This window comes from Elgaria multicarinata, chromosome 1 (genome assembly GCF_023053635.1).
Source record: "Elgaria multicarinata webbii isolate HBS135686 ecotype San Diego chromosome 1, rElgMul1.1.pri, whole genome shotgun sequence".
Taxonomy (NCBI): Eukaryota; Metazoa; Chordata; class Lepidosauria; order Squamata; family Anguidae; genus Elgaria; species Elgaria multicarinata.
Window position 1 is genome coordinate 101375529 of NC_086171.1, and position 12370 is coordinate 101387898.

At 45.0% G+C, this 12370-nt stretch overlaps 1 protein-coding gene across 1 annotated transcript in view; it reads right to left on the reverse strand.

Annotated features, from left to right (window-relative positions):
• TNR (tenascin R) overlaps positions 1–12370 on the reverse strand; it is a 115001-nt gene that overhangs the window by 14456 nt on the left and 88175 nt on the right. Inside the window, exon 16 of the mRNA XM_063117062.1 lies at positions 7856–7988. Coding sequence (XP_062973132.1) covers positions 7856–7988 — 133 coding nt within the window. The remainder of the gene's footprint in view (positions 1–7855; positions 7989–12370) is intronic.

The following is a 12370-nucleotide window of genomic DNA, read 5'->3' on the forward strand; positions in this document are numbered from 1 at the left end:
CCCCAGACGTCTCTCCGCTACCACTTAGCATCAAGTTATGTTTCTCTGCTTGTGTTTTGAAAACCAACCAGAATGTCAGTTTCTGTTATTACTTCTGTTAACATAGGTGTTCTCCCCCACTCCAACATCCCTCTTTGGAAGATGATATCGTTTTATGGAGTCTGATGCTCATGGACAGGAGATGTGTGTGCATTCCAGTTCTCGGAGCCTATCATGTACTGGGTGCAGAAGAATACAACCCTCCATGAATCTCGATCTTCTTTTTCTATTAAAATTGTGTTTCTAATCATAGAATCACAGAATATCAGAGTTGGAAGGGGCCTACAAGGCCATCGAGTCCAACCCCCTGCTCAATGCAGGAATCCACCCTAAAGCATCCCTGACAGGTGGTTGTCCAGCTGCCTCTTGAAGGCCTCTGGTGTGGGAGAGCCCACAACCTCCCTAGGTAACTGATTCCATTGTTGTACTGCTCTAACAGTCAGGACGTTTTTCCTGATGTCCAGCCAGAATCTGGCTTCCTTTTACTTGAGCCCGTTATTCCGTGTCCTGCACTCTGGGAGGATCGAGAAGAGATCCTGGCCCTCCTCTGTGTGACAACCTTTTAAGTATTTGAAGAGTGCTATCATGTCTCCCTTCAATCTTCTCTTCTCCAGGCTAAACATGCCCAGTTCTTTCAGTCTCTCTTCATAGGGCTTTGTTTCCAGACCCCTGATCATCCTGGCTGCCCTCCTCTGAACACGCTCCAGCTTGTCTGCGTCCTTCTTGAATTGTGGAGCCCAGAACTGGACGCAATACTCCAGATGAGGCCTAACCAGGGCCGAATAGAGAGGAACCAGTTCCTCACGCGATTTGGAAGCTATCTTTAAAACCATGAAGGTAATCTTGTGAATGTATAGCCAATGCATGGTGAAATCTCAGGGCTCAGCAAAGGGATGAGTAGGATTTCCATGGGTCACTAGTAGGGATGTGCTCCGCTTCTAATCGGACCGGCGAATTAGAAGCGGAGCGGGGGGCTTCACCTGCCCTTAAGGCGGAGGCGAAGAGGATTGGGGGGCCGGCGGAGCGTGGCGAAGAGGATCGAGGTGAAGGCGGATCCTTTGCCTTGATCCGGAGCTCCGCCGGAAAGGTAAGTGGGGTTTACCGGGCCCTGCTGCTGTCGCTGTCGCCCATGCGGCGACAGTGGCAGGGCCTGGTAACCCCCCCGCCCTCCTCTCCCTTACCTGCCTCCGTCTGCGGTCCGTCGGCGTCTTCAATTGAGCCCGCGGTTCAACCAGGAAGTTGAAGACACCGCGGGCTCAATTGAAGACGCCGACGGACCGCGGACAGAGACAGGTAAGGCCCCCCTCCCCCTTGGTCCCTTACCGGGCTGTGCCGCCGTCGCTGCACGGGCGGCGATGGCGGCAGGGCCCAGTAAACCTCCCGCCCTCATCTCCCGGCCTTACCTGGCGCCACTCCCCTTCACTGCGGAGCTCCGATTCGGTGCCGGAGCTCCGCGGCGAAGAGGAGCGGAGTATGGGCGGAGCTGCGCAGACCAATCCGAAATTTTCGGATCGGCCCGTGGGGCGGAGCGGGGGGTCCGTGCACACCCCTAGTCACTAGGCAAGGCCCACAAAGCTCTTTGCTCCTTTCCATGGAAGCAGATAAAATATGTACAAAACAATGATGGATGTGCACATTTGCTTGATTTTATATACCTAGATCAGGGGTAAGCAACCGGGCGCCCTCCAGATGTTTTGGACTACAACTCCTATAAACCCCAGTCATCAGAGATTGTGGGATTTGTAGTCCAAAACATCTGGAGGGCACCAGATTGCCTACCCCTGACTTAGACCATGGTAGTCTACTTTTCTTGGCACAGCATTTTGATTTTTTAAAATAATAATAATAATAATAATAATAATGATGATAATAATAATAATAATGATAATAATAATAATAATAATAATAATAAATGATAATGTGGTGTATACACAGTGTTTAAGAAAAGAGCAAAGAGTCCTGTAACATCTTAAAGATTAACAGCTATGTAACGTGGCATAAGCCCTTGTGGGTCAGAGGCCACTTCATCGACCGCAGGAAGGACCACAAAGTCGTATGCCGCAATATATCTAAAGTACCACAGGACTCTCTGTTGTTACGACAACAGCCTAGCATTGAAAGAACCTTTCTTTTTACTCTTTCCATGTCTTTAAGATTTGCTCTACCAAGGGATTTATTTCAATTTCATAACATCCAAACCACTTGTCCCCGCCCCCACCCACCCCGGTTTCCCAGGGGGGGTTGCTTGTTTCAATTTATATTCATACTTTTTAAACTTGGAACAAACCTTAGAAGAGATGGGCAACATTAATAATGTTTCTTTTGTGCTGCTTGTAGCACAACATCCCTAGAGCCTTATGTACATGTGAGCAACAAAGGACAGACAGTTATTAACGCGGTAGAAGGATTGAAAGCACCTCCAGTCAACATGAGCAGGCTCAGCGCTTTCACTGTACAGCTGGGGAATATTTCTCTTTTGTTAATCACACCTTATTGTTCTCCTGGAAAGCATTAACAGAATTAAATGAGGCTGTTCCTGCTTGATTCTTGGCTTTCTTAGGGTCAAACTATGGGTTCCGCTAAAAGCACGTCTGAATCCTATGCTTGGGATTCCTCGCATGGCACAACATGCAGGGAGGTGGTTTTTCCTCCTCACCTTTTCCCCTGCCCCTGTGCTATATGAACCCCCGCTTCACCTCCAAAAGCTGTGATTTGCCTCCAGATTTTCTATAAACAGCAGCTTTGATGGCAAATGACAACTACGGTGTCAATTTTCAGCAGGAAACTTGCACAACGGGGGTGGGGGGAAGGGCTAATTTCCCCGCAGCCAAGGTTCCAAGCGGATTCTTATAAACAAAAAAGATGTAAGGAATCTCACATACAGGATTCAAATATGCCTTTAACAAAACATATAGTTTGATCCTTAGGAAACTGGAAGTTGAAGCCTCTTGCAGAATCTAGTGTGTCACTGCTCCTTGTGCTAGGAGCTCCTTAGAAGCAACTCAGCCCTTTCCGAGAGAGAGCCCGGAGGCTCTATTAGATGGACTGAGAAATAGGTAGCCAGTAGGGCCATCAACAGAATAAAGCAGGGAACGCTTCCTACAGCAATGCATTTCATCCCAGACATTGGCCAGGTATCTTGGGCCTCATCCTTACGCCAGTCCTTTTCCAGCTTCATTGGCTGCCAGTCCAGGTCCGAGCCCGATTCAAAGTGCTGATATTGACATTTAAAGCCCTAAACGGTTTGGGGCCAGGTTATTTGAAGGAACGCCTCCTCCCATATGTACCTGCCTGGACCTTAAGATCACCTACAGGGGCCCTTCTCCGTGAGTCCCTGCCAAAGGAAGTAAGGCAGGTGGCTACTAGGAGCAGGGCTTTCTCCGCTGTGGCACCCCGGTTGTGGAATGAGCTCCCCAGAGAGGTCCGCCTGGCGCCTACACTGTACTCCTTTCGTCGCCAGCTGAAGACCTTTTTATTCTCTCAGTATTTTAACATTTAATTTTAACAAATTTAAATTTACCGTTCTAACTCTGTATTTTAATCTTATATCAATTTTGCTGCGTGGTTTTATCCTGGTTGCACTTTTTATACTGTATTTTGTATTTGTGTTTTTAACCTGTTGGTTGTTTTATTATGGTTTTAATTTTTGTGAACTGCCCAGAGAGCTTCGACTATTGGGCGGTATAGAAATGTAATAAATAAATAAAATAAAATAAATGTGACCTGAGAGCCTGATCAAAATGTATCCATCACTATCATGTGGTTGTGTGTTGCAGGGGAAGATCACTAACAGTGGAAGCACTGTCTTTTAGAGAAGATTTGTGTCCTATTTTTAATTTTTAACCCCTGTTAAGTTTCCAAGGAACTCCATGGTTCCCCAGAGCGAAAAATCACTAAAGCACTGCTAGCTGATTAATTATATTGCCCTTTCATTAACCGATTAGTTAATTGGTCACATGTGAATGAATCTGGGCATCACCAACGTTTCTTCAAGATCAACACCGCTTTGAGGAAGCTTACAACTTAATTAACCAAAGGAATCACTCATTTTTAATATTCCTTTTTGGATCCTTGTTACAGTTTTATACTGTACAGTTTTGTACGCTGGAATCAAAAGTGTGTCAAAACAGAAATAATTACAGTTTTATTCTGTTTTTATGTTTTCTAAAATTGGAAGCTGCCCAAAGAACTTATGTTATTGGCCAGCATATAAATATTTTAAGTAAGTAAGTGAATACATACATAAACCTCTCCACCCCCCGTTACACTTCTGTACTGTTCAGGACTGTAATACAGTGTACACTACACTGGAAACAAAAGTGACTCAAATGATAAATATGTAGGCCCTTATCTCTTTGCCCCATTAACCAAAAAGTGCCTTCACCAATTAAAATTGGCACCTATCTATTAATCACTTAAGGCTTGAGTTGATTTATCACCCAATTAAAGTGGGCAACCCTAACAGAGATGATGAGGGACAGGAGATCCAAGCAGCAGAGATGGAGGCAAGTTGGTTCAAGAGAGGTTTTGTGAAAGGAGAAGTTTTGAGAAAACGTGATGTAGGGATGGGCTTTAAAAATTGGGGATGGGTGTGTGTGGAAGAGGTATTTTAGACAAAGAGAGCAATACAGCAGAATGCACACACCACAGTGGAGTGGGAGAAAGGGGTCTGAGCTTCTGCTGAGTAGAGCAAAAACGAGTATGAGAAGAGATGTCGGGGCACTGAGCTTAAAAGTTAAAACTACAATTTTGAATGAGTCCTTTTCCTCCCACATCTGGGAGTTAGGGGACCATCCGAGAAGCAATCTTGAATGTTATGACCGCTTCATTTACAAATCAAGCACCATGTAGAGAGGAAGGTGACTAGGACATAAATGCATTGAGATCAAAGGGGTGGAGGTATGACGTAGGCCTCATAGGAGTAGAAACAGACCCTCCAAAACACAGAGGAAGTTTGGTGGAGAGCTTCTGACTTATGAAACTTTGAGTGGGACTTAAGAAATGTCTGCCAGAAATTGTTATGGGAAGCCTATTTCAAAATTGGAGGCATGGTTCTGCTTTTTCTTCTGACTTAAGCAGCTTACAGGAACATGTCACTTGAGAGCAACCAGGTCTGGCAGGCTTGTGGACCATGGGTACATAATCTAGGCCCTAAAGCAATTTTATCTCACAGTGTTAAAATGTGTTTAGGATTGGAGCCCACAGCACTTCATGTCCATTATCCTGTAATCCTCACAAAGACCTTATAAGGTTGGTCAACATTATTATCTCCATACTGCCTGAGGGTGGTAGGTTGTGGCTTGCCTGAGGCCATCTGGTAAGTTCATGACAGAGCAAAGATCCAAACCGAGGAGGGTTTCCTATTTTGCAGCTCAGTTCGTTCTCCATGACACTACATTGAATATCTGTCATGTATCCCATAACCCTGATGCCCTCTCTACGTGGGGATGATGTAGACTTTATTTTAAAGCCTGACTCCATTTGAGCAAAATATAGTGGGCCTGTTTGCTCAACCACAGAAGAGGAAATAAGTGTGGCTTATTTCCCCCACCATGTGTGTGGATTGCATGTTGGGGGGTGGGGAGATTTGTATAATTACCTTAAAACAGTCAGAACCCTAAAACAGCCCATGGCCTCTGGGTAGCTTCTTAATCATGGCAACAAGCCACCCAGTTCGTATGACAATTCATTGGAAATAGAAACCAAATGCACAGTTACAAGATGGGGGATACTTGGCTCAGCAATACTACAAACGAGAAGGATCTTGGAATTGTTGTAGATTGCAAGCTGAATATGAGCCAACAGTGCGACATGGCTGCAAGAAAGGCAAATGCTATTTTGGGCTGCATTAATAGAAGTATAGCTTCCAAATCACGTGAGGTACTGGTTGCTCTCTATTCGGCCCTGGTTAGGCCTCATCTAGAGTATTGCGTCCAGTTCTGGGCTCCACAATTCAAGAAGGACGCAGACAAGCTGGAGCGTGTTCAGAGGAGGGCAACCAGGATGATCAGGGGTCTGGAAACAAAGCCCTATGAAGAGAGACTGAAAGAACTGGGCATGTTTAGCCCGGAGAAGAGAAGATTGAGGGGAGACATGATAGCACTCTTCAGATACTTAAAAGGTTGTCACACAGAGGAGGGCCAGGATCTCTTCTGGATCCTCCCAGAGTGCAGGACACGGAATAACGGGCTCAAGTTAAAGGAAGCCAGATTCCAGCTGGACATCAGGAACAACTTCCTGACTGTTAGAGCAGGACGACAATGGAATCAGTTACCTAGGGAGGTTGTGGGCTCTCCCACACTAGAGGCATTCAAGAGGCAGCTGGACTACCATCTGTCAGGGATGCTTTAGGGTGGATTCCTGCATTGAGCAGGTGTTTGGACCCGATGGCCTTTTAGGCCCCTTCCAGCTCTGCTATTCTATGATTCTATGATTTGACGACATGGTGAGCTGTGCTGGTGAGAGTAATTGTGCAAATTCCCCCGGGAGAAATATGCCAGCATGGCAAACCCGGTCACTGTCTGGAGAATGTGGTGGTCGCAGAGAAGTTGGTCACCTCAGTATAAATCAAACAATACCAACCATCAACAAAAAACACCAATAAGCAAAGAACACTACACTGAATTACACCCGGAGGCTGGAGATGCTTTTCAGCCACTAGAAAGCTCTGCCAGAAAGCTCTGCATTGGTTTTCATCCCTTGCAACATACCCACTCTAATTCTTTACACTAACTGAAGTGGAAGGGAGAATAATGTGCCAGCCACTGATCTATAGCTATATGAGGCGAATGGGGGCTGTGGCTATTGATAGCTGCTGTTGTTAACCGGCAGCCTTTTCAAATCCCTTTCATCTGCCTCAATGAAGGATATATCTACAGTGGGTTCAAAGGCAGCCCTTTTAGACTGCTAGATATAAACACTGAAGGAGTGATTTCAGCACTAGATGAGTGGACAGCTCCTTTCTGACATCTGTTTTGAACAACTGAGGTACAAATGTAATTGGATTCGACCACTTTTGAGCAGTCCTTTCAAAAGAAGCAATTCCACGCCGGCTCCCCTCTTGTGCTGCCCACATACTTAATGTGTTTACAGAAGAGTATTCTCCAAAGGCAGATTCTTTTTGAAGATAACCTGCTGCTGCTTCCAAGTGCAGCAACACCTGGATGACAACAATTTGTTGCAGAAACCAACCTAAAATTTCAACCGCAAAGGAAACATCCAGGCTGTGGCATCTGACACTGATAATAAAAATGACTTGTTCTGTTATGAATAAATAGAGATTAAGCAGTAAAACGTGTAGATAGAGCTGCTTGTTTCTTCTGACCCAGGGCAAAATTCCACATCGCAAAGAACACAGAAACCTGGCAGGTCTGCGTTGAATTCCTCCCTCTCACTTTGTAAGTGAAATTCAATGCATCCCATGCTGTCTTATCAAAACGTCAGACGGTTTTCCTCCTCTTCCCCATATGATTGGCTACTGCTGGCAGAGGCAGGGAAATTCGTAATGTGACATCAGGACATTGAGTAAGTTGAACTTGATGTTGGGGGTGTGGGGAAAAAGTTGAAATGGTGCTGCTGTTTTGGCAGCAGCCCTTTATTGGCTCCCTGCCCCCTCCCCCCCCCATCAGTGTGTAGCAGTTTCATGTGGGATTAACAATCCGGCAAAGAATTAGAATTTCTGATATCATATTTCATTATTTTAAAAATAGCTACATCTCATTTGGCCCTCTGATTTACTAGGGAGCTTGGGATAACAACTAGCATGACAGCTACAAGGCAGGTGATGGAAACATTGAAGTGAACACAATGCTCTTACCTGTAGTGAAGATGGTGGAGGTGAACCCACTCCTCACAGCGTCTTGGGCTGCTTGCAGGCGCACTGTGTACTCTGTGTTTTCTGAAAGCCCTTCTAAGCGGATCCAAGTGTCTTCTGCATCTACTATCAATTCCTGTACACAGGACACCAAATGAGATGGAAAGCAAAGTGATCAGCAGGGCAGAAATTTGTGGGGCGTACAGGAGAAATAACGAAGTGGAAGCAGGAAGCTTTTAGATGGTCAGGATCCTGGTCTTGAACCTCCAGCCTGAGGGATGCCAGGCAGGGATTTAGCCAATGTACATCCACCGAGCTCTAGGAAAACCAGCCATGCCAGCAACGATGCCTCTTAAGTGAAACAGGTCAGAGCAACACATGTGGTACCGCCCAAGTCCTATAAAGTTTTCACTGATCTGAGCAACAAGGAGATATCTCTTCTGAAGCCCTGTAACGTATTGCTCCTCCCCTAGGCAGGAGCTAGATTTCTTGAAGTATACACTGTGCTTTTTGATCTGTATACAAATGAAGCCCACGTCACCATTTCTAGGTGAGTTGTGATTCCTTAGGTTGTGCAAGGGGGCTTTGCAGGTGGGCCGTTTTTCAGCACTGATGTACAGCGGAGCTCTGCCTGTCTGGCAAACCTGAAGAAAAGCCACATTGTTAGAAAATGTGCACAAATGCAAATCTATTTAGATGCTACGTCATCCATCCTCAGGACTTGTCCCTACCTTGCTGAGGATGCCAGAATGGGGCCCATGACAGATGGGAAGAATAAGAAGGAGGAGGGCTGAATGGGCAGGGGAGTCAGAGGGGAAAAAAACAATCCTGCAGTGAAGGCAGTGGGTGACTAGTTTCCCCATAAGCCAGACCTGTGAGCAAAAGTTATTCCCTTGAGCTGGACTGAGGCTTTCTCGTGGGCAGAAAACCCTATCCCATCCAGCTAAACTGCTCCCACCCAATCTGTGAGGCATCACCTCTTGTCTCTCAGGATCAAATATCAGAACATATGAAGAGCTCTGCTGGATCCATCTAGGTCCATCTAGTCCAGCACACTGTTTCTCACAGTAGCCATTCAGATGCCTCTGGGAAGCCCACAAGCAGGACAAGTAGACAATAGCCCCCTCCCACTGTTGTTCCCCTAAACCGGGAGGTGATATCTAAATCTCAGGAGACCTGCAGTGGGGTATAAGTGTCTTGCACATGTAGGACATGCAACCAGAATCCCTGCTCCAAATTTATGGGCAAACAAGGGCAGGAAGAAGGTGTGTTTGATAAAGGGCTTTATCTTTATAAAGGACAGAGTTTTCTTTCACAAATGTTTCATGATGCTCCGTTTAATCTCTAGAAAAGCATGTCTGTGTACATCTGCCCCCCTCTGGATCTTACAGGATAAGGCCCTGACCACTATCACAAAATTGCTTTTGCAGTTGACATTTTCACCAAGGAAATTCAAGCAGTGATGAATTCATTTTAAACTCTGGGTCTATGGAAGTTCCTCCTTGGCTGAGCATCAAATTCTGCCACTTATTCAATGACTTCTCACCATCCATCAGACGGATAAAGCACAAGACCAGTGGCTCGAAGGACTGGTCCATAAAGCATCTCCTTACAGAGGTCCCTGGACATTTTGTTGCTCTCAAGCAAGGGTGGGCAACTTGTGGCCCTCCAGATGTTTTGTCCCACAACTCTGGTCAGCCCTTCACAGCATAGTTAATGGTGAGGGATGGTGGGAGTTGTAGGCCAAAACATCTGGAGAGCCATAAGTTACACCCCTGCAAAGCACTACACACAGAAATAGGGAATTGTAAGTTGAGCAATAATGTCAATGTGAAGCTGAGGTAAAGCATGGTCATGACCAACACTGGACTCCTACAGGAACTTGGTGATACAGAACTGCCCAAGTTTTGGATGAGAATGATAAAAAGCGTTGCCCAAGGGAAGCAAGGAAGGTACACCCCCGCTTCTAACCTGAAAGGAATGCTGGCCTTCAAAAGCTAGAAACCCAACTTGACTCATTGTGGCTAGGAATGGGTGAGAAATTCCTTTCATCAAGGTTCCCCCCCCTTTTATGGATTTACCCAGTTTGCACCTCCGGAACCTACATGTGAGCTGAGGCAGAGTTACATACCAAAAAATCTGCATTTTTTACAAGGTTTGCAATACAGCACACATTTTAGGGGAAACTGTGCACATAACATGATTGTTTATTACATTTCTATACTGCCTAATAGTATATCTTTGGGCAGTTCGGAGCATTTGAGAAAAGTATGCAAAAACTGTATCACAGCAATGGAAAGTCCTTGGGGGGGAAATGTGTATGCTCAGAAAATGCACATAAAAATGTGTGCATTAGGAATGATATAAATTTCTGTTCTAAAGGTGTTTTTCTTTTTTTTAAAAAAGCACTAACTTATATGGAAATGGGATGGGAAAAGCATGACCTTAAAAATCGGACTCTTCATCCCTAATTGAGGCACTACTTTCTGAGCATTGTAGGGAGTCACGACACAGCTGTGTCTTATCTCTGTGGGAGTCAGTTTGTGGGCTGGGAGGGAGCAGGGTGCATTTTTTGTTAAACCCCTAACTCGGCACATTACTAGTAAACACATTGTAAAGGGATCTCGGCAAGGATGAAAATCAGCTTGAATCAGTCATCTGTAACGGCTGCTTTTTCTATTATAATTTCCAAGCACAAAAATCCTTCATGTCACTCCAGGGGGCCAAAATGGATGCATATATTTCTTAAAAGATAATGCATGCATCTAACTTACAGATACACTTCAGGATCTTGGTAGCAGCTGTGCTAGTGATAGATCTCTCTAAATGACATACATGTACGGCAACTGTTTATATACATAAGTGAGATCCCACATCTGAAAATGCCCCCTGTGCGTGCAATGAATTTATTTATGCCAGAAACTAATCTTATATTGGCAAATGGGGGTTCTAAACATGCATTTGATGAGATAACACAATTATGTGTTAGGAGGCACTTATGGAGGAGAAGCAGGGAAGGATGTGGAACCCTATTGGTGCCCTTCCTGGGCCATTCTCGGCTCCCCCCCCCCAGCAGCTGAGCTTATGTCTAGTTTCAGGACCCAGTTGAAAAAATAAACAAAATTGGTTTGTAGTGTGTGTGTGCAGGGCCCCCGATGACATTCGCAAGGGCTCTGCAGTTCTCTCAGCTGAGAAGTTGTTTCCAGACACGGGAGAGGTCTGCATAAGTGACATTGGCACCGCCAATGGTGACTGTAAAGGAGTCCCCAATGTGGAGCCCGTGGGCACCCAAATTAGTATTAGTATTAGTATTAGTATTAGAATTATTCCCGCATTTTAAATATACATACAGTCGTGTGAAAAAGAAAGTACACCCTCTTGGAATTGTATGATTTTACATATCAGGACATAATAACAATCATCTGTTCCTTAGCAGGTCTAAAAATTAGGTAAATACAACCTCAGATGAACAACAACACCTGACATATTACACCGTGTCATGATTTATTTAACAGAAATAAAGCCAAAATGGAGAAGCCATGTGTGAAAAAGGAAGTACACCCTTACTGCTTCCATAGGAATTAAGATGCTAAGTAGCAGACAGGTGCTGCTAATCAAGTGCCTGTGATTAATTGATCATCAGCAAGTATGACCACCTCTATAAAAGCCGAAGTTTTTTTCAGTTTGCTGGTCTGGAACATTCAGGTGTGTGTTAACACAATGCAAAGGAGGAAAGACATCAGCAATGATCTTAGAGAAGCAATTGCTGCTGCCCATCAATCTGGGAAGGGTTATAAGGCCATTTCCAAACAATTTAAAGTCCATCATTCTACAGTGAGAAAGATGATTCAAAAGTGGAAAACATTCAAGACTGTTACCAGTCTTCCCAGGAGAGGACGTCCCAGCAAAATCACCCCAAGGGCAGACAGTGCAATGCTCAGAGAAATTGCAAAAAAAAACAAGAGTTACATCTCAGACTCTATAGGCGTCAGTGAGCATGTTAAATGTTAAAGTTCATGACAGTACAATTAGAAAAAGACTAAACAAGTATGGTTTGTTTGGAAGGGTTGCCAGGAGAAAGCCTCTTCTCTCTAAAAAGAACGTGGCAGCACGGCTTAGGTTTGCAAAGTTGCATCTGAACAAATCGCAAGACTTCTGGAACGATGTCCTTTGGACAGACGAGACCAAAGTGGAGATGTTTGGCCATAATGCACAGCGCCACGTTTGGCGAAAACCAAACACAGCATATCAGCACAAACACCTCATACCAACTGTCAAGCACGGTGGTGGAGGGGTGATGATTTGGGCTTGTTTTGCAGCCACAGGACCTGGGAACCTTGCAGTCATTGAGTCAACCATGAACTCCTCTGTATACCAAAGTATTCTAGAGTCAAATGTGAGGCCATCTGTCCGACAGCTAAAGCTTGGCCGAAATTGGGTCATGCAACAGGACAATGATCCCAAGCACACCAGCAAATCTACAACAGAATGGCTGAAAAAGAAAAGAATCAAGGTGTT